Source organism: Kryptolebias marmoratus, linkage group LG5 (genome assembly GCF_001649575.2).
Source record: "Kryptolebias marmoratus isolate JLee-2015 linkage group LG5, ASM164957v2, whole genome shotgun sequence".
Taxonomy (NCBI): Eukaryota; Metazoa; Chordata; class Actinopteri; order Cyprinodontiformes; family Rivulidae; genus Kryptolebias; species Kryptolebias marmoratus.
In genome coordinates this window covers 140,877-161,742 of record NC_051434.1, presented here as the reverse complement: position 1 = coordinate 161,742, position 20,866 = coordinate 140,877, and the positions used below count along the sequence as shown (strand labels likewise).

At 42.6% G+C, this 20,866-nt stretch overlaps 1 protein-coding gene across 1 annotated transcript in view; it reads left to right on the top strand.

Moving 5' to 3' along the window:
• Positions 1 to 20,866, top strand: part of crybg2 (crystallin beta-gamma domain containing 2) — a 39,152-nt gene that overhangs the window by 11,872 nt on the left and 6,414 nt on the right. Inside the window, exons 3-14 of the mRNA XM_037975692.1 lie at positions 942 to 1,094; positions 1,592 to 4,056; positions 8,550 to 9,429; positions 10,040 to 10,675; positions 14,315 to 14,362; positions 16,915 to 17,033; positions 19,206 to 19,374; positions 19,760 to 19,899; positions 19,971 to 20,097; positions 20,184 to 20,219; positions 20,296 to 20,435; positions 20,521 to 20,647. Coding sequence (XP_037831620.1) covers positions 942 to 1,094; positions 1,592 to 4,056; positions 8,550 to 9,429; positions 10,040 to 10,675; positions 14,315 to 14,362; positions 16,915 to 17,033; positions 19,206 to 19,374; positions 19,760 to 19,899; positions 19,971 to 20,097; positions 20,184 to 20,219; positions 20,296 to 20,435; positions 20,521 to 20,647 — 5,040 coding nt within the window. The remainder of the gene's footprint in view (positions 1 to 941; positions 1,095 to 1,591; positions 4,057 to 8,549; positions 9,430 to 10,039; positions 10,676 to 14,314; positions 14,363 to 16,914; positions 17,034 to 19,205; positions 19,375 to 19,759; positions 19,900 to 19,970; positions 20,098 to 20,183; positions 20,220 to 20,295; positions 20,436 to 20,520; positions 20,648 to 20,866) is intronic.

The window sequence follows — 20,866 nt, the reverse complement described above, 5'->3', positions numbered from 1 at the left end:
GGCAAAACAAAATACTTTTGTAAACAAATATAGTTATTTATAGAAACTGTAATTTGTTGCCATATCAACACATTGTCAGTGTCAGTTTGTTTGTAGCACATAAAAAACTAAAGTTGACCAAAGTGCTTCACAATCCCGTCAAATTAAAAAGCAAAACGTTGAGATAAACTGATTATTTTCCTTTTTTGTTTTTACTATTTACACATTGATGTGTTAGTTTTAAATCACTTTTAGCACTTCTTTCCTCATAATTACAAAAATAAATTTACCAAGCAGCTCTACACGGGACCAATTCTGATTAAAAAATAATTTCTTATCATACATTACTGTAAAGTCAGTTAACATGGAAGTCTGAAATATCTTCTGTAAACATTTATGTAGACTGTATACTGTTTATTAATATTCTAAACTATATCCATGAGAAAAATGTCTCTAGTCTGGCATAACCTTCAAACCTCTCTGGATTTGATTCTATGAACATCACAGGATCTATCCACATTTGCAAAGCATTGTGGGAAGAACTTTCTAGTGTCGACTCCATTCCTGCACAGATGCTGCGTCAGTGTGAAGCCTGTACCTGACTGGTGTGTTTGCACACCTTATGGATGTGTTTAACCAGCTGCTTTATAGTCGTGTTCCTTTGAAATGACAGGAAGTGACATCAGGAGAGTCCTGTGTCTAAAAAGCAAATCTGTGTTTAGTGTTTTGCAGAAAGTAGGATGATAGTTTTCTTGTAAGTGTGCACATCTGAGTTGTGTTTTACTACTTGAGTATAAAGTTTTGCTAACTTCGGATTTATTTTGTGTGGAAGCAAATGGATTTGTAGTTTAGTAATTGCTTCTATTTATGTAATTTATTAAATATTTTTTATTGTGTTGCATATGTTTAATCTTCCTCTTGCTCTCTTCCATCTCTCTGTCTCTCTCATTTTTATTTTTCAGGATAAAGACTTCAGCTACTCCGAGTTAGACCTCCGGAAACCCAAGCGATTTGCTACATTCTCCTTTGGTCTGAGGAAGAAGAAGAAGAAGGATGAGAAGATCTCAAACAGCACATTTGGCCTACACAACCATATTAATGAGGAGCAGCAGGAGGTAACACAGAATCACAGTTTGAAGTCATCGTAGCAAGTCAAAAACTCGTTTCTCTCCTGCATCACTTGATTTGCCCTGTCTGTTCACTGAAAAGGCTCTGAAGCTGATTTACAGGAAGATGTTTTCAGTTTAACAGCAAAGACTTTAAGTCATAAATCTAGAGGAAAATTTGAAAACCTAAAAACTGTAAAGTTTTCAGAGAAAGTTTCACTCTTTAGCCTCTGAATCTGAAACATTAAAAATCAGCTGAGAGCACAAAGTGTCAACCTTTTCTCCCACATTAACATTTTTTTCTTTGATCTTTCTGCGACTTTAAAACAGCAATATCATTTAAAGATGTGTTTTTTTAGTTTCATCATCTTTTCTACATTTGTTTGGATTTTCAATTTATTAATTCACTTTTACTGCATTTAATATGTATAGCCATGATTAAATTATGATTTGTTCCTCACCAGGTCTTCTGTGTAAATCTGACCCAGTTCTGGATCTTCTTACAGAATCCCATGAACCTCAGTGACATGGCTTCAGATCAGATGGACACAAAAAGACTCTTCAGTTTGTCTCAACCAGAACTCGATACCAGTGGGGCCTTCGACATCCCATCTCTTCTTGTTGTGGCCTCAAACCAGTCACATTCCACCTTCCCAGTTGGGTCAGAACCTCAGAACCATCTGACAAATAGCTGTGACAAGGTAATGCTGAGAGATCCAATTGCTTCCATTCCTGAGCCACAGCTGGACATTTTAGCTTCATCAGAGGAGATAGAAAACGTTCCTCTTTCAGCTGGAACTCAGACCACCCCTGATGGTTCCAGCCTCCCTCAAAAACCAACAGAGGTTGGGATTGATCCTCTGAATCACACAGCAGTAGTAACTGTCCACCAGAACCTGTCTGACAGCATCCTCCAGCGATGCAACACATCAGCTGACTCCAGCAGGGCCATCTCCTCGCATCATCATCCAGATGGCCCCGAGCTCCTCCTGGTAAACAACGAGTCCAACGAGACTGGTTCTGAGTCAGCTACTGATCTCCTCAGATCAGCTGGTTGTCAGGAACCCTCAGACCCCCTCACTGAGAGATCTGATCCGGGAACTGTAGCTCAGACCCCAGCTTTAAGCAGAGATCAGAGTTCTTATCTAATCGGTGAGGATTCAGATGCTGAATCAAACCTTTATCAGGAACACTCAACCCCCCTAACTGAGACCTACACAGCTGAAACATCAGCTGACAGCAGAGATCAGAGTTCTCATCTTGTCAGTCAAGATTCAGATGATCAGGAACCTTCAGTCCCCTTAACTGAGAGAACTGATCCTGAAGCTGTTGCTCAAACCTCAGCCGTCAGCAGGTATCAGGGTTCTCTTCTTATCAGTCCTGAATTCGTGTACGGATCTCTGTACGAGTCCCTTTTCCCTCAGAATTTTAGCTCTGAGGTTCTGTTGGCCCTGTTAAACCCACCAACCCGCCTTACTGTGAAACATCCTGCTACTGAAACACAAACCATTACCCACCCCCAGGAAGATGACCTGCTGTCACAGAACTCTGCTGCTGGTTTTTCCTGTTCTGCTGACACAAAACTGACCAGTTCTCCTCCAGACCAGACCTCCTGCTCCCCTGAGCTGCAGATCCACAGCATATCTGCTCTGAACCAGTCCCGTTTAGAGGAGCCGATCCAGCCCTGTTCAGAGGAACTGAATCAGTCCCATTATCAGCTGGAAGCTCAGAGTAAAAGCCTCATTGCTCTTCCTGTTCCTGGATTGTCCCCTGGGACGGAAGCTCAGGTTACTCGGTCCAAACGCAGAGCGATCCTTGTCAGACAAGTGATCACAGGCTCCTTGACTCCTGCTGACAGAATGATCTCACTGAAGGATACGGAGGTGAAAACCAAAACGGACAGTTTCTCTGAGCCTCTGGGACAGACAGACGGCAACGACAGACCTCTGAGTCCGGCTTACCTAAGCGTGGGATCAGACGAAGGCAGCATGATGGAGGTTTACTTCAGCGCTCAGGAGGACAATGGCGAGGACGGTAAGGACAGTGAGGAGGAAGAGGAGATGTTCACTGTGGACAAAAGAAAAGAAATGTTTGTATTTAAAAGAGGGAACGATCTGCAGGGGGTGGACAGGCAGGAAGAAGGGAGGCATGTGAGAGGGTTTACACAGGAAACCGACAATACAAACGGGGAGGAGACTGAAGGAGGAGGTCAAAGGTCAGGAGATCAGCTGCTGCTCAAAGGAAACTCAGACTTTCTTCTGGGCAGAAATCCAACAAGACAAGAGAAACAAACAACTACAACACAGGTGGAGGAGGAGGAGCTACTGGCTCCACAGGTTCTGCAGGTGAACATACTTATGGAATGCGACTCTGCCCCGCCCTCCTCTGATCCAGAGTGGGAGGGAAACCGAGAGCTGTTGCCCCCAGGGCTGCAGGACCAGTTTCTGGTTTCCATCAAGAGTCCTGACGAAATACGAGGAAGCTTCACTGGACAGAAAGCTGGGGTCCGAACAAGACCAGGGGAGGAAGAGGAGCAGAGTTTGGTTTCTGCAGAGGAAGATGAGCGGGGTGCAGTCTGCGCAGAGGAAGATGAGCGGGGTGCAGTCTGCCCAAAGGAAGAGGAGCAGAGTTTAGTTTGTACAGAGGAAGATGAGCGGGGTGCAGTCTGCGCAGAGGAAGATGAGCGGGGTGCAGTCTGCGCAGAGGAAGATGAGCGGGGTGCAGTCTGCGCAGAGGAAGAGGAGCGGGGTGCAGTCTCTGTAAACATATGTGCTGCAGCCGAGCTGTTTGCAGGTGGACCAACACCTGACGCTGCTGCTTGCACTCCTGAGGGGGCGGGAACAATGACTCAGAGTGCCGACGGGAACACAGCGACACGCCAACAGGTGCCAGTCGAGTCATCAGCCTCTAACACAGACACACGGCGTCCCGACAGAGGAGCTGCAGAGCTGCAGCCAGCTGAGGATCACAGGTGAGACAGAACCGGACCCGTTTCCACTCAGATCTAACCTCTGCCTTCAAACTGTTGTAAGGGAACAATTTTACTTTCTGAAAGCTCATAGTCTGTGAAGCTACTGCTGACTGCTAGTGTAGACAATAAATATGTGTGAAGCCGCTCAGGATTTCTGTGAACCTTCAGATGATGGACTTTACCATCACAGCTGTCTGCCAGGTCACTTGTCATCAACATATCTTTTTACCTGCATTCTGTCAGCGTGTTTAATTCTGACTCAGGTTCTGATCACAGAACTGTATGGATCCAAACAGATTCTAATCTGAAACGAGTAGTCCGCATACTTTAATTAAATTAAAATAAAATAAAATAAAATTAAGATAATAATTAAATAAAATAAAATAATTAAATTAAAGGATTTCAGGTATGAACAATCGGACCTGAAATGTAACGAGTGGGTTCATGTAGGAAAACTAAAAGATTCTGATTATTGCAGATCAATAACATCTGATTAGTTACCGCAGATCCAACACAACCTGATTGATTATTGATTTGTGATAACCAATTTCAGATGATGATTTATATTGTTTCTGTGAAAATACAGATTCAGCAGCTAAGACATAAGTTGGTTCAGAAAAAGTTGATGAACTTTAGAAACAATCCAGGTTGATCTTTCCATGACTGAATAACTTCCAGGAAAAGTTCTACCTGCTGAGAACCTAAAGAACAAAGAACTGTAGAGCAATGTGTCTTGTTTCATTTTAGACAGAATGAAGCCAAAACATTTTAGTTTTTCAGTTTTTCCCACTTTGTAATATTTCAGTTCTGTCGACAGTTATTTCTTTTGGGGACAGTTCAGGACTGCAGGCGGGTCGGTTCAGAACCTGTCCTCTTTTGGAATGTGAGCAGATTGTGGTTTTGCATAGTCAGAACCCTGGTCCCAGTCCACAACTATTAAAGAACCCTGATCCAAGCCAAGCATGGCACTACCACCTCCATGCTTATCAGTTGGTACAATGATCTTATTGTGTCAGAGTTAGGTCTACTTAGAAGAGGCTTCTTGTTTGTGGTTGTTGCTGAAAACAATCTGAATGTTTTTTTCCCTCTTTGGTCCGGTTCCCAGACAAGTCCATGCTGTCTCTGGACTGGGTCAGCATCAGTGGCATTTGTGAATGTAATTCTGGATAGCAGAACCTGACAAAGGTTTCCCAGACTAATTCCTGGTCCACATGATTCTATCAGCTGTTGATGTGGTTCTGTTGGTCCATGTGGTTGTTCTCAAACTGGAAATCCTCAGAGACTAAATCAGCCTCATCATCACCTGATGACATCACCTCTTTATAATAGAAATATTCCGGTTTATTTTTATTATTAGTAGTAGCCTTAAATCATCCCTATCTGAACTGTTGCTGGAGTACAAGAATAAATACCAAATGAAATTAATTTGAGACGAACCATAAAATCTCCTTAATATAAACAGTTGGTTTTTTGTTGTTGGTCTTTGATTCATGTGCTTCACCTGCAGCTTGTACCTGTTTTTCTGCGCTCACGCATGTTGAAACTTCCAACTCATTTCCATATAAATGTAGTTAAACAACACAGTAAATCTTCAGCTGTGTTTTCTGTTTCACCTGAAGCTGGATTTAAACCAAACATAATTCACGGGAGGAATGACGCTTCAGGCAACGATAGAGTAAAACTGTAAAGAATGTCGAACCACACCTGGACCAGGTAATTTGTGTAACTCAGAAAACTGAGCACTGCTGTAAATCCACCTTCTGAAACCTGAACATTTCCTTAAATGTTTTACTAAAAGTCTCAGAATAAAGAAGAAACATAAAAAAACATCACATTTTTACTAAATATTAGTATTCATCTTTAAAGAACTGAATGTTTCTGGAAACCTGTTCCATGAATAATGGAGAAACATCTTAATGTTAATAAAAGAAAGTCCACTTTCTCCCAGTCCTTGGGTTGTTCTTCATCAGGACTTTGTAAAACTGATCTGCTCTTTACCAGGATCTAAAATTATTCCAGACTAAGGGAACAAAAACACACAACAGATTCCACATTAGCTCCACATTAGCATGCTCCTAATCCAGCCGCTTGTAGAACCTCCTCCAGCAGCAGAACTCTCAGTGGTTCCTGGTTGTGGCCCACTCTTCTTTCCAGCGTTGCTTCACCTCATTGGTTTCTGCTCAGATCTCTGAGGTTCTGGTTCTGGACAGATGGCCTCACATCTGACTCCAGAATCAGCCCAAACCATCAGCCCTCCACCACCGTGCTGACAGCTGCAGTGCATTCTGGGTAAACATCTGTCCTCTGGTCTGGTTCTGCCCCAGAAGTCTTCTGGTTCTTTTAGATAAAGATTTGCACACTGAAGTCATGCTGCCATGTTGTTTTTAGGGAAGAAGTTCTTTCTAAAAAAGCCATACTTGTTCAGTGTTTTGTAATTGTCCTGTCATGACCTTTAACCTTCTGATTTAGGCCTGTAGCCTCTGAGATAGAGCTCATTTCATGGTCTGGCATAAACGTCCACTGCTGGGACGATTGGCAGCTGTCTCTCTGTAGAATGATGGACTTGGAAAGGAAATGGCCTTTGACCCTTCCCAGATTGATGGGCTGCAACATTTGCTTTCCTGAGGTCATTGCTGATGTCTTTCCGCCCCGGCTTTGTGTTAACACACTCTTGTATTTGTTTCTGTTTAAGAACTAATGGCGGGCTGTAATCTGTTTTGTTGACGTTAGATTTGAATGATTTTAGAACCTGGTAAAGACCAGTTCAGTTTTATTTCCTGAATCAGAGAACCATGAACTGAAAGGGAGTGGGCTTTCTGTATTTTGCTTGTATTGTGACTTTTATCCGAAAAGTCTTTGTGCTCAGCTTTTTCTGTCTTCTGGTGGTGGCAGAAAGGTTGGATCTGATTTAAAGGGAATTTAAGTGTTTCGAAGCTAACATAAATCAAAATAAAATCATAAAAGGTGCTTGTTTTCAGAGTCTCACATTTTGAAATAAAATCACACTAATTTTAAATTAATAATCAAACACTGAAAAAATGACTGGAGTCTCTTCGGCTTTTTTTTGTGATCACTCAGAAGTGTGACGTATGAGAGCCAAACACAGGAAGTGTGGGGTTTAAATGGCTCACTGAGTCATTCTTCAGCTGCTGAAGGACAGGAAGGTTTGATGGATGTAGGTAGTTCAGCTCCTGTCTGCAGACTGAGGACCACCTAAAATACAAACCTTCAACAGAAGAACTGCCAAAACAACAACATGAAAACTCCTTATTTTTATATTTTATTTCATTTCCTTTTTAAGTGCTGGACATAAAAATCTGTATTTACTTTAGTTTTTAACACATCTTACAGAAATGTGTAAAACATCAAACTATCAGCTCCTTTAAAGAAGCCTCCGTCAGGTTAACCCGTGTCAGAGCTGTAACAGAACCCTCAGATCCGGTTTTATTGATGGTCAGGGTGTATTTAAACCAGCAGAGGGTAGCAGAGACTCATGTTTTTCTGTGATCTGTTTAACGTCTTACAGAAACGCAAACCTGCAGCAGATTAATGGGACTTTTCTTCCCTGCTGGAGTTTTCAGTTTGGGGCCGAACATTTTCATGTAGAATAAAGCTGACATCTTGTTTTCAGTGTGACTCCTATCTTTTGTCTCTAACAACCTGTCCTAAACCAACAGTTTCTGGTGATGCAGATGTTGACTGACAGGATTGTCCCATAATCCTCTGCTCTCAGCAACAACACCAGCTCCCAGTCATAGATGGCGTATTATCTAAAACAACCAAAATCAAAGATGATTTCTGTACATTTATTTAGCAGACAGAGCACAGGTTTCAATGTTGGTTTGCAGAAATGTATCAGCTGTCATTTCTGTGATGAAGCTGCAGCTGCGTGTTTCTCTTTGCTGGTTTCAGGTGTTGGTCTAAAATTGAGCTGAACTTGATATAACTTGAATAACTTGATTTGAAGTCTGCAGATGTGAACGAACTTTAATTTTACTTCAGATGAATTATGAGGACAAACATAATGTTGGTGTAAATTATAATGTTTAAAATCAGGTAGAATTTCAAATTGTTTGAGAGTTTTGTTTATTTCCTTTAAATTAAAATTGAATAAAACATTTGAATCATTATAAACTTTTAGTTGGAATTCTCAAATCTTAAAACCAATCAAATCTAATTGAATCTGAAGCCTTCTCTGTAAAGGCTGCATAAGTTTAAAGTTGAGTTTCTCTGACAATTTGACTGATTGAAGGTTTTATTTGAGACTTGTTTGTTGACATTTGCAGCCTTTTTCTCAGGCTGATGTGTTGACTTTATCAGCGGACTGAATTTATCTGTCCGCCCTGCTGCTTTTATTTAAATCACCAGCTGATGCTGCTGTAAAACTGGGCTATGAAGCTGCAGCACAAAACAGAACTTTTAGAAAGTTGACTTGTGGGTACTTTTTGTTCTCCTTCTCATCTCTCTGTTCTGGTTTCTTTGGGTTTCTGCAGCTCCCAGCCTCCTTCAGCAGCAGCTTCAGTCCAACAAGCCGACATGATGAGTTCAGGTTACAGCAGCTTGAGCACCAAACTGACCCTGAAGAGCTCGTCTTCAACCATCGAAGAAGAGTCCAAACCTCGTTTCCACAAAGTGTCTCTGGTTAAAGAGGCCGACAGCAGCCCTGATCCTGGTTCAGAGTACAGGTGGAAGAACAGATTTGTGGGGGTAACTCAGTACAAACCCCAGAAAACCTCTTTTCCCTCTTCAAACTCCTCCTCTACCTACACACACCTGAGCTCCTCCTCTGTTTCCCCTGGCAACAGTCTGAGTGACAGGACTGGTTACCTAATCCCGGACGGTGGAGCAGATGAGCGGAGGCCGAGCCTGGTGGAGGAGGTGGAGCCAGCTTTTCCTGCAAGTAAAGAGGAGGGACAGACAGAGGGAGAGACAGAGTGGGAGTCTCAGCAGCTCCCTGCGTCCTCCGGCAGCAACTTTGACGACACTGACTCCTCCAGCTTTACTGGATTGTTTACAGCCACCCTGGTGGAGCTAACCTCTGACCCCTCCACTCCCCCGTCTTCCCCTGACGCAGAGTCACCCATCCACGACATGGACAGCCTGGTGGACACTCTGAGGAGCATGGGGCCCTCCCTGAGGCCAAAGAGCACAGGCCTGCGTCCGCCTGCTCCGCTCCTCATCTCCTCCCTGGCCCCCATCGTGGAGGATGCACAGAGCCCCGTCAGTAGCAGTTTGCCCCCCCCTCTCAGCAGCCATACTCCGGGGACGGACGCGTCACAGAATGGACTGTACACACTGCCGGCCGAGTTGGGCCTGAAGAGAAGCACTTCCAGAGACACCCGGTCCCCCCTGGAGCTGATGAAGAAGAGCCAGGTAACTTCCTGAGTTTAGTTCCATCAGCAGGTCCAGTTCAGTTTGCTTTTATAGGTAACATATTACCTTTACTCTGTGCAGGTTCTGGTAAGGGTCATTTGCCTTAAAAGAACTCATTTAAATAAAGGTTTTAGAGTCTCGTCAGGTCCAACAGAATCTTTAATCCTTAGTCTCTCAGAATAACCCCAGAGGCCCAGATTAGCTGAAAAGTTAAGAAAAAAAAATAATATATATATTTTTAATGAAAACAGAGATGAGGATGTATGAAAAGAGTAAAGTTTTCTGTCAGAGGGTTCTGGTTCATTTAGCTTTGTAAAGGAGCACAAAGCCAGAATGATAATATTAACTGAATGACAAATGTAAGTTTACAATAAAAGAATTTTACATTAAAGGACAAATGCAATAATAATAATAAAATCTTAAATTAAAACTTTATAATGAAATGTTTCTGAAGGGCCGATTTAACCTCATGTAATTTTAAACCGAACTGTTGTACTGAAGTTTTTCTCAGCCGTTTGATGACTTTGATCCAGATGTTCTGGATTGGTTGTTAAATCTATAAAAACACGTTCGAACCATTTTGGAGCTCCCTTTTTTTGACTTTCCTCAGGACCATACCTCCACTCTGCTGAACGGGACTGGACCTCCTTCATCCCCCCCCACCAGCTCCCGCCTCGACAGCAGTGTCATCTTTAGCAGCTTCCGCTCCTCTTCGTCAGAACAGACGTTGGAGAACGGGACGGCCCACCGGACCCTGTTCCGCTCTGGCTCGCTGCCAGAGATCGGATCCTCAACTGAGCCTACCATTCTCAGACTGAAAGAACCAGGTGAAATGGGGATCATTCCAGAACCAGCAGGGTCCCGTCTGGAGCGCCTGTCCTTCCTTGTAAACTCCTCTTCCTCAGGATCACTGAGCAGAGCTGAAGAGTCCATAAAATCCCGCATCAGTCAGGCCCCCTCTCTAGGCTTCAGCTCCCTCCCTTCCATTACAAGCCCGACCCACCTGCTTAGCCCCACTGGATCCATAGACCTGCACCGGTCATTCTCCATCTCAGAACCGCCCTTATCCTCCATGTTCAGTCAGGGGCCCAGGGCCCTGCAGAGGAGCCTCAGCAGTGAGGGAGGCTCACAGAAGTCCCAGTTCAACGACTTCCAGTTCCAGCATGGAGGCTCCCAGTTCCAGAACCAGCAGGCTGAACCTGACCAGAGTCTGTTGTCTAAATACCGAGCCTTTCCAGACGCTTACGTGAGTACTTGTGTGTGTGTGTGAGAGCAGCATGCTGTGACCTGCATCGTGCTTCAAACTCAGTCTGCTGATATCTGAACATACATCACTTATACTGAAGCTTATTGATAGGGTTTTATCTGCCGTGACCACAGATATGCCACAAAGTTAGAACCTTGTGAATTTCTGATGTGAAACTCGGGCTTCTTGTAATTTTTCTTTTATTTGTTTTGATTTTTTCTCTGAGTCATTGATAAAAACTCCTGAGTCTCTGTTACAGAATCATCCGAGGAGAAATCTGTAGAGGAAGTATTTTTGTTGTTCATCAGTAATTACAGCTTACAGATTAAAGGCATTTGGAGTCACACAGATGCAGTCAGACCTGCTCTGCAAACATGATGAAGACTCTGAAAAGTATCAGACAGCAGCTGGAGTGTGATGTTTGACTTGTAAACTTGTTTTTAGACCATAAAGGTGACACTTCACTGCAGAATGGGTTACACCAGGGGTAGGCAATCCTGCTCCTTAAGTGCCATTATCCTGCATGTTTTCCTTGTTTCTCTGCTCCAACACACCTGATTTGAATCAACAGGTGATTAACAGGCTTCTGCAGAACATGAAGAGGAAATTTAACCACTGAATCAGGTGTGTTGGAGCAGGAAACGGGTAAAACCTGCAGGATCGTGGCCCTGCAGGACCAGGATTGCCCACCCCTGTGTTACATACTGAATGTTTCAGGGCCAAATGTCAGATCCAGAGAAAGTGTTTCTGCAGAAGGAGCCTCAGAAACCTGTTTAATTTACAGCAAGTTTCAGTTTGTGGTCTTTATGATTTCAGAGTTTGATTTCATTACAAAATGTACATGCTGCAACCTGAGGATGATTCATGACCTGATTTGCTTTTGTCGGATGAAACAAAAAGGATAGAAAAATTAAAACCATAATTCTAAACACGAACACCTTTCTGCATGCTGGATGTATTTATCTGAATGTAATGCAGCAGTTTGAAGCAGCTGATCTCTGCAGGATGCCTCATGTTGTGGATAAATATTTTCGGAGCTCTCCCCACCCATCACAGCTATCTGTCTGCTCCTGCACAGACTCAGCCACACCTTTCCTTTTTCATCCTCATATTTCTGTACTCATTTGTTTGATGAGGTGGAAATGACAGAAGAGGTGACTGAGTGTGAACATGACTGATTGTTTGCTCCAACATGCAGATGTTTGGGTGTGTGATCTGTTGAGTTTCAGTGAAGAAGCTGCAGATGCACCTGAATGATGCCACTGTTGTAGAAAACAACCAGACCTGCCTCGACCCCCAGGCAGTCGGATAAAGCTGCAGGAATCATTTTTATGATAAATTATGCAGAGATAAAATCAGACCTGGCAGCAGAAATGTTTTTTTTTCTAGTTGTTAGGGTTTTTTTGTTGTTTTTCCTGCTTCCTATTAGTATGTCTGAAAGTTTCATAAATCCCCTGTTTGACAGAAGAATGTGACTCTGTGAGGTCTCTGACCTTCCTTTGTCTCGTTGTTTGTCACTCAGCATCTTGAATCAGGTTTTTCTACTAATAGCATCAACAATGCATGACAGTGCTGTGTTGATGGAAGAGTTTTTACAAACTGCATCAGGAAGTATTTAACTGTGAGAGCTGATTGATTGATCACTGTAACACTGTTTCTTTCAACATAACATTTGAGTACATTCTGCATCTTTACACCTTGACTACATGGAGAGAAACGTGTTCAAAGTTGACTTTTGAGTACATGACAGTTTTTCTTCTGTTTGATTTTTTGTTGAAGACATTTATTATCCATCTTTATTTTGATTTTTTTGATGATTTGAACTCTAAAATTCTAAAAACATCAACTCAAAATATTTGCCAATATAAAACTAAAGTCAACACTCTTCCAGTCCTTGTGTTTTTCTTTATCAGGACTTGGTAAAACTGATCTGCTCTTTACCAGGATCTAAAATTATTCTAAGGGAACAAAAACACACAACAGATTCCACAGAGTCATTATTTCTTAAATCCAAGCTGGTTCTTGCTCCTAATCCAGCCGCTTGTAGAACCTCCTCCAGCAGCAGAACTCTCAGTGGGTTCCTGGTTGTGGAGGAGTTGTGGCCCACTCTTCTTTCCAGCGTTGCTTCAGCTCATTGGTTTCTGCTCAGCTCTCTGAAGTTCTGGTTCTGGTTCTGGACCGTTCTGCTGTGTTTGGGATCATTGTCCTGTTGCATCATGACCCACTTTGGTCCAAGCTTCAGCTGTCGGACCAAACCATCAGCCCTCCACCACCGTGCTGACAGCTGCAGTGCATTCTGGGTAAACATCTGTCCTCTGGTCTGCAGAGGAGCCCAAACCATCAGCCCTCCACCACCGTGCTGACAGCTGCAGTGCATTCTGGGCAAACATCTGTCCTCTGGTTTGGTTCTGGTCCAGAAGTTTTGTGTTTCCTTCAGATGAACCCAAGTCGAGTTGCCACGTTGTTTTTAGAGAGAAGAGACTTTCTGCTGCAGTCCTTCAAACAAGCCACGACCCTTGACCTTTAACCTGCTGACTGAGGCCTGTAGAGTCTGAGATGGAGCTCATTTCTCTGAGCATTAAACAGTCTGACCTTTGGGGTGAACTTGCTTGCAAGATTGGCAGTTGTCTTTATTGTTTCCTCTTGAGAATAATCTTTCTCTCTGTAGAACGATGGACTACAAATGACCTTTGACCCTTCCTAAATTGATGGGCAGCAACAGCTGCTTCTCTATGGTCATTACTGATGACTTTCCATCTTAGCGTCATGCTAACACACACAAAACTGCTGCATTTAGAGGTGGTTTCACTGATGCTGATCAGCTAATCAATAGATCTGATCAGCAGCTCCCAGCTGATCCTGAATCTTTGAGATCCTGTGGAATCAGCGAGGCTGAAACCAGTTTTTCACTCACAGCTTGAACTTTTTGTTTTTTTGTAATAAATAATGACACAGTGGAATCAGCTAAGTTTAGATTGGAATAATTTCAGAACCTGGTAAAGACCGGATCAGTTTATGTTCTGATATGTAAAAAGAGGGAGGACTTTGTTTTTTCCAGGACTGTAGATGAAAAGGAAGCAACAGGATCTGCCAGATGTGAAGCTTGATTCAGTCTAAATGTCTCTTTGACACAACAGGTGAAAGTTTTTCAAACTGTTGTGTAACAGTAGAGCATCTGTTTTATTCTGTCTTGTGTTTTTGTGGATAAACTGAAGTCAGACCAGCCAGGATTGAAACACGAGCTTCAACAGCAGGACTCTGGTTGGAAACATGATCCTGAAGTTAACCTGTTTCCTACAGAGCTCCCTCAGAGCTAACCGGACACCTGAGACAGTCACATGATCAAACCTGGTGCAGATATCTACCTGAGCGGTTTCCTTCCTGCAAAGACTTTAAAAACCTCTGAAACCCTCAGGATGAAATGGTCCTGTGGGTCTCCAGTTCCATTTTTAACCTGTTAGTGTTGCACTTATTTAAACCCATCCAAAGAATCAGGTGTTCAGTCTGTGCCTGAAATCACCAGAACCTGCTGAGCTGCCTCATATACTTTGGACTGATTTCTGCTTGAACTTATCTTAAATCTTTTCAGAAAGTTTGGAAGATAAATGTTTGTACTTTTTTTTTTTTTTTTTCTGGCAGCTGACCAAAGAGAAGGAACACGGGAAGCTCAACCCTCGACCTGGAAAGGTGAGTCTGCCCAGAATCCTCTTAGAACAAATGATGTCTACAGGCAGATTCACATCCGAGTCCAGATCTAATAAGCTCCGGACAGAATCCGGGTTCGATCAGACCAAGGACTCCTGACTCCAGCGTACAGTTCAGGGCGGAGTCATAAGTGTGTGTGTGTGTGTGTGTGTGTGTGTTTTGAGGGGGTGTCAAACACTTGACCCAACCCCCTTTGACTTTGTCTACAACACTTCTCAGGGATTAGTTTTGGGTTCAAAACAACTTTTTCTAAGTATAACTGATATTAGCAGGGTATCAGAAATATTAAAATTAATGCATGTGCAAATGACAGATAATTTATGCCTAATTCTTTTTTTTACTTGTACATTAATGAGAAATAATATGAACTTTTTTGATTTCAGCAAATGGCTGCAATGAAACTAAGAGTGAAAAATACTTTCCCACTGTATTTACTGGAGCCTGCCAGCATTGCATTTCCACTCATCCTTTTCTCATCCACCTCTGAAGGTGTTAACTTTATATCTTCCTCTTCAGCCAACTTTAATGCAACGTACCCACACAAACTGATATCAAAACGACGGCTTGGTCATGAGATAAGCGCTACGTTCAGAGTTCCTATGGCAACACAATTTGCAAAATGGACACTATTAAAACCTGATGCAAACCAATGACAGAGTGGAGGTCACATGACCTACAGTGTGGAGCGCTGTGACCAGAACATGTTTTGTTAGCAAACAAACTCTTCCTACGACCACATTTTTTATGGTACATAAACAAATTATATATCAAAACAGGCATTTTTGTCTTCTTTGAGGCAATGTTTCCATTATTACTATGGGGCTTACAGTTTTCTCTCATGTAGCTGCAGAAGGCAGATCCCTCAAACATAAAGCACTGTAAAAATGTCAAATTTACACGAGTGAAAACCAATCTCCTTTTACTCAACGTCCAGAATTTTTACAATAGACAGTTGACCTTAAAGTTTTTGCACAGTTTGAACTGTATGTTTCTGATCATTTCCCTTTCTGACCTTCATACACGAAGTTGTAGGTTGTCCCGTACAAGAGGTGGTGAAATCTAGCTTCCTGATTGGTTAAGGCTGTTTCCATGGTTTTTAGGCTGCTGAGCAATAGATAACAGACGCAGGTAAAGCCTCTGCACATCAAAGTTACATAACTCAGATGATTGGATGTTCTCTGCTGTGAGGATCAACTTCAACACCACATCTGGAATTATCATGTCAACCCTGATAATCTGTCCGTTGAACCGCTTGACAGATTTTAATGAAACTTTCAGAAAGTAATGACTGAATGCACATCTACGGGTGATTAACTTTCAGAGTATTTCTGATTCAAGATGGTTGCTACAGCTACCTTAGCAATCAAAAAACTGGCTATAAACTGGCTATAGCTACTGAGCTAAGATCTGATGTGATTAGCTGAGAGCAATCCCCAACATATACTGAATGCTATTCTAATATTCAAGATGGCCACCAAAGCTAATTTAACACATGGGTATAACTCAGTCAATTTTAGATGTGTTGATGAATGCTCTCAGCTACTACCACAGCAAATTTTGGCTCAATATAACATGTATTTAACTGTTTAACTTTTGGAGTGTTTTTAATTTAAGAAGAGGAAAAATAATCATCAAGCACTAAGTGTCAGGCGCCTCGAACATTTCTGCAGGAATTTTTCTAGTTTTCCTTTTTTTCTATCCAGGTCTTCTGCTTTTATTTTGAAAGTAGACCACAGTAGAGTTAACACTCTGAGACATATTTAAGGTGTAAATAAGACTGAGTCAAACGTTTGATCCCCGCACTGAACCGCAGGCTGCAGCCAGGGGCTTCCTGATCAGGCTCCAGCAGAGTCTAGATCTGTTCGGTCTCAAAGATGGAGTTCCTGGTTCCATGTTGTTGTTCTTCCAAATGCATCAAGATGTTTCCATACACGCTGATGTTCACTGAATCCTATTCAGATTATAATGTCTTTATGTCAGGAATGCTGGGGTAATGTTCTGATGAAAAACACCTCCGTTCCCTCTCCAGGAGTCTGGTCTACCACAGCAGCTGCTTTTCCTGTTTCTCGAATTAAAATCGCAGGCCTGCTTGTGCTTGTTGCTGGGTTTCTCTCTGATGGAGCGTGAATGGTGGAGGTGAAGCTGATGTTCAGGTTCTCTCCCACGCTGCAGGACCTGAATGAACCTGACATGTCTGAGTTTAGGAGCTGGTTCTTAACAGGGTTCCCATCCAGGTTCCTTTGAGTCTGTCTCTTTAAACTCCTGAGTTGGTGCAGATACTGACAAAGGTCTGGGCCATCTTTCGAGGAACATCATCTCGAAATCTGAGATGACGTCCCATAAACAGGTTCTTTAGACTCAGAAAGTCTAATTAGACAACTTTTGACCACCAGAAAAAGGTGGAATGTTTTCAGGTACTGGAGACTAGAAGAAGATAAAGATGTGAGCTGTGAATAAAAGTCAGTGTTCCTGCAGAACCTTCTGAGGATTCTGAGGATATTTTCTCTTTTTGAATTCATTTCATCTTTAATCAGATGTACATCTTTGACCGGCCTGGAATGTGCGGCCAGAGGATGGAGGTACGTGGTGATGTCATCGACGCTACACCTTGGGAGCTGCAGGAAACGATCTCCATCAGAGTCCTGCGTGGAGGGTGAGCACTACACCAGCTGTTTGTTTGTTTTGCTTATTGGTTTTTTAAGTCTTTAAATGTAAAACTCTTCTGTTAGTATACAGCAGGGGTGGGAAGCCTTTTTTCTCTCAGAGGCCTTTTAAATATTTTGTCCTGAATTTGTTAAGCTACTCTAAATTTAGAAAACCACAGTATTGAGTTTTATATATTTATTTTTTCAAATGAACAGATAACAGGTATAATGAAAGCCATATTAATGCAGTCATAGTATAGTGGCATTGATTCATTCCTTCACAAAGTCTCCGTCTGCACGAGCATTCAGCTTCTTCACTATCAAGTGACTCACCATAATGTTGACTTTGTCATTCTGCAGTCTCGTAAACGCTGATTATTGTGCTTCCAAACTTCTATGAAGCATGGTAACTTGATCAGTCTTCATCTGTACTTTCAGCTGCTCCAGTGTAGCATGCTCACACCGCTCCAGATTGGACTTCATCACTGCAGTACCTCGCCACAAACTAAATGCACTGCTTTCATTTCTGTTTTGGCAAAGAAATAATCGCTTGTCTATTTCTCCTGAAAAATGCGGCAATCGGGATCCCCTTTTTCTTTTCCTTTAATGCAGTCATTATAATCAACACCTGTCAGTCACCCAAATTTATCTTGCACTGATGCTTGAGCCCTCATGTTGTGTTCACTGACCCGGATCCTGGCTTGGATATATGCATTACAGTTTTATCACAGAAAGTCAATTGTTTGTTAAAAATAGTCCTTCCTAGTTTTGAATTATTTTATTTATCTGTTTGAAATTGTGTGTTGAGCCAAATGAAAAGGTTCTGAGGTTCCCCACTCCTGGTGTAGAGTCTATAACTTCAGAAAATGTCCTCACTGAGACAGAAAACATTTCATCTTTTATCACTAAAAGACAGGTGCCTTTATCGTTTAAAGAACCAAACAAAGTTCATTTAGAACTGCAAACAAACCTCTTGTGATTTCAGGTTGTTTTGTTCTACAGTTTATTTAAACAAATTCCTGTTAATATAGTTCATCCATTTTCTCTACCTGCTTTTCTTTTGTGGGTCACATGGAGCACAAAGCACAAAACAACCGAGAAATGAGTTCCGGTCGGCTGAAGCCGAAGCCTCTGAACACGTAGTCTCTGTCAAACTGATGAATCACAGAAGAAAAACAGTCAGCAAATGATCTTAAACACTCCACAATACTCAAATTAAAATCACTTTATATCATTATCCATAATTAATCTAAATTAGAAATATTTGTTTAAATCCAAATACTGATTTTCCGTTTTTAACTTATTGCTGAGAACAGAAACACATCTATAGAAACATTAGTTCTAACTGGACAATTTTGGGGTATATAAACCTATTTAAAATGTTGTGTTTTTCTCTCAGTTTAAAGAAAATCAATCAAACCAGGAAGACTATTATGTGGAACATGAAGTTATTTTTGTTTTAGAAACATTATCTGTAAATTTGAACAACTTGCAGCAAATAAAAATGCATTTTTTATTTGGCTCACAAGCTGAAAGTTTCCGAGTTACAGGTGTTCAAAGAATGAAGCAGCAACGCCTTGTTTCCACTGAAGCCTGCGGGTGTGGTGAAGATGGTTGTTTAAAGCCAGCTCTTCCTCTCTCACGCAGTTTTAAAAGAAACAACCTGCAGCAACTGAAACATGCAGATTGCTTCCATGGAAACTCTCCTCCTTCTCCGGATGGCGGGGGGGAGGAGTCTGGGGCTCTTCCTTCAGCTCATACGTCACTTCCTGTTGCGTGAACACAGCAACACTTTAACCTTTGACCTCAGATATTAAAGTCCACAGACACACCTGTGGCATTCAGGTTTCTGGGACTTGGAACAGAGGGGTCCCTCCAGCAGCAGACAGAATTAGGATTACCTATCCATGAATTTTATTTTTTACCCATTTTCTCCTCTCTGGGTCATGCTGGAGCTGGTGGACAGGTCTCCAGTGGACAGGTCTCCAGTGGACAGGTCTCCAGTGGACAGGTCTCCAGTCCATCACAAGGCCACACAGAGAGAAATGAGACGAACAACCACTCGCTCTCACACTTAGGGACACTGTGGGGTTGATCAGAATCAGAGTTAAGAAAAAAGTCTCTCCTGTTCCTGGTTTAGGTCCTCAGCTGAAAATGTTCCTCTGATTTCTGTTCTTCAGGTGGGTTCTGTATGAGAAACCAAACTTTAAGGGGGAGAAGGTCGCTCTGGACGAAGGAGACATCGAGCTCACCTGTCCCTTCAGCCCACCTGAGGAAGAGGAGCAGAACCAACAGGAGGAGAAACCGGCTCAGAAATGCATCATCGGATCTGTGCGCAGAGCAGTCAGGGTGAGACGCTGACACCCGCTGAGGTTCATGGCTCACAGAGAGCAGTTGAATTCATGGCTTTTAGCGCCACCTGCTGGACAAACAAACATTCTGTTGATTTAGAGACGAGTGAAAATGAGTCGGGTTGTTGTTGTTCAGAACCCAAACTGATTGTTTGGATTCTCCAGGAAATTAAATGATTCCGTTTGTCTAGTAAATCCTGTTTTTCTGTTCCCACACATTTCCAGTTACTTTAAATGTTTTCCATCATATCTAATAAACAACCTAAAATATAAATTAGTTGTAAAAGATCAGTTTTCATGACAAGCTGAAAGTTTTTCATATTCAGAAGACAATAATTTCCAGTTCTGCTTATCTGATGGGCCCCATCTCTGTCCATCTTCAGGACTACAGTGTCCCAGAAATCTGTCTTTTCCCAGAAGAAAACGCAGAGGGGAAGAAGGTTGTGTTCAGGGACACCTCAGAGGATGCTAGGATCTTTGGGTTCCCCATCAAAGCCAACTCTGTCATCGTTAATGCCGGGCTGTGAGTAAAATCCCGTACTAAAACAAAACTGTTTAAAAACTGCTTTTATTCATCTGTTTTTTGCCTGGCAGCTGGCTGGTTTTCTCTCAGCCCTTCTTCCAGGGTGTCCCACGGATCCTGGAGGTGGGGGGCTACTCCAACCCTGCAGCCTGGGGGGTGGAGCAGCCCTATGTGGCTTCGCTGCATCCTCTAAAAGTGGTGAGTGTTTTATTGAAGCAGAAATCCTCCCAGAATTAGCTGTTTGTTATAAAGCCATGTCTCCTGATGAGTTTTGTCTCTGACAGGGTAACCCAAGAGTGGAAAACCAGAGTGAAGTAAAGGTGAGATCCAACAGAACCATCATTTTTTACAGAACCAAGTTTTTAGTCCATCCTGACTCTTCCTGTCTGTCCTTAGGTCGTGATCTATGAGAAGCCATACTTCACTGGGAAATCCCGAACTATTAGCACCAACATGAAAGACTTTATGACCAGAACCAACCAGCAGCAGACAGTTTTCATGTACAGCGTTGGTTCCTTTAAAGTTCTAGGAGGAATGTGAGTCGTCTTGTTCTTCACTCAGCTTTAAATTGATCCAGGTTGAGATGAGCTGCAGTCTGACCAGCTCCGTCTCTTTCTTCAGCTGGGTAGGATACGAGAAGGAGGCCTTCCGAGGTCACCAATACCTGCTGGAGGAGGGAGAGTACCATGACTGGAGGGTGTGGGGAGGCTGCAACTCTGAGCTGCGCTCCATCAGGATCATCCGAGCTGTAAGTCCCTGTTCTGTGGTGGGGTTAGATGTTTTTACCCGATTCAGTTTACCCTGACTCAGCTTTTACTCTGAAGCAGTTTTCACCATGTGTGATGGTGAAAACTGCCCCGACGCAGCAGTTTTTAACTCGATGCAGCAGTTTCTGCCCCGACGCAGCGGTTTCTGCCCCGACGCAGCAGTTTTTAACTCGACGCAGCAGTTTTTAACTCGACGCAGC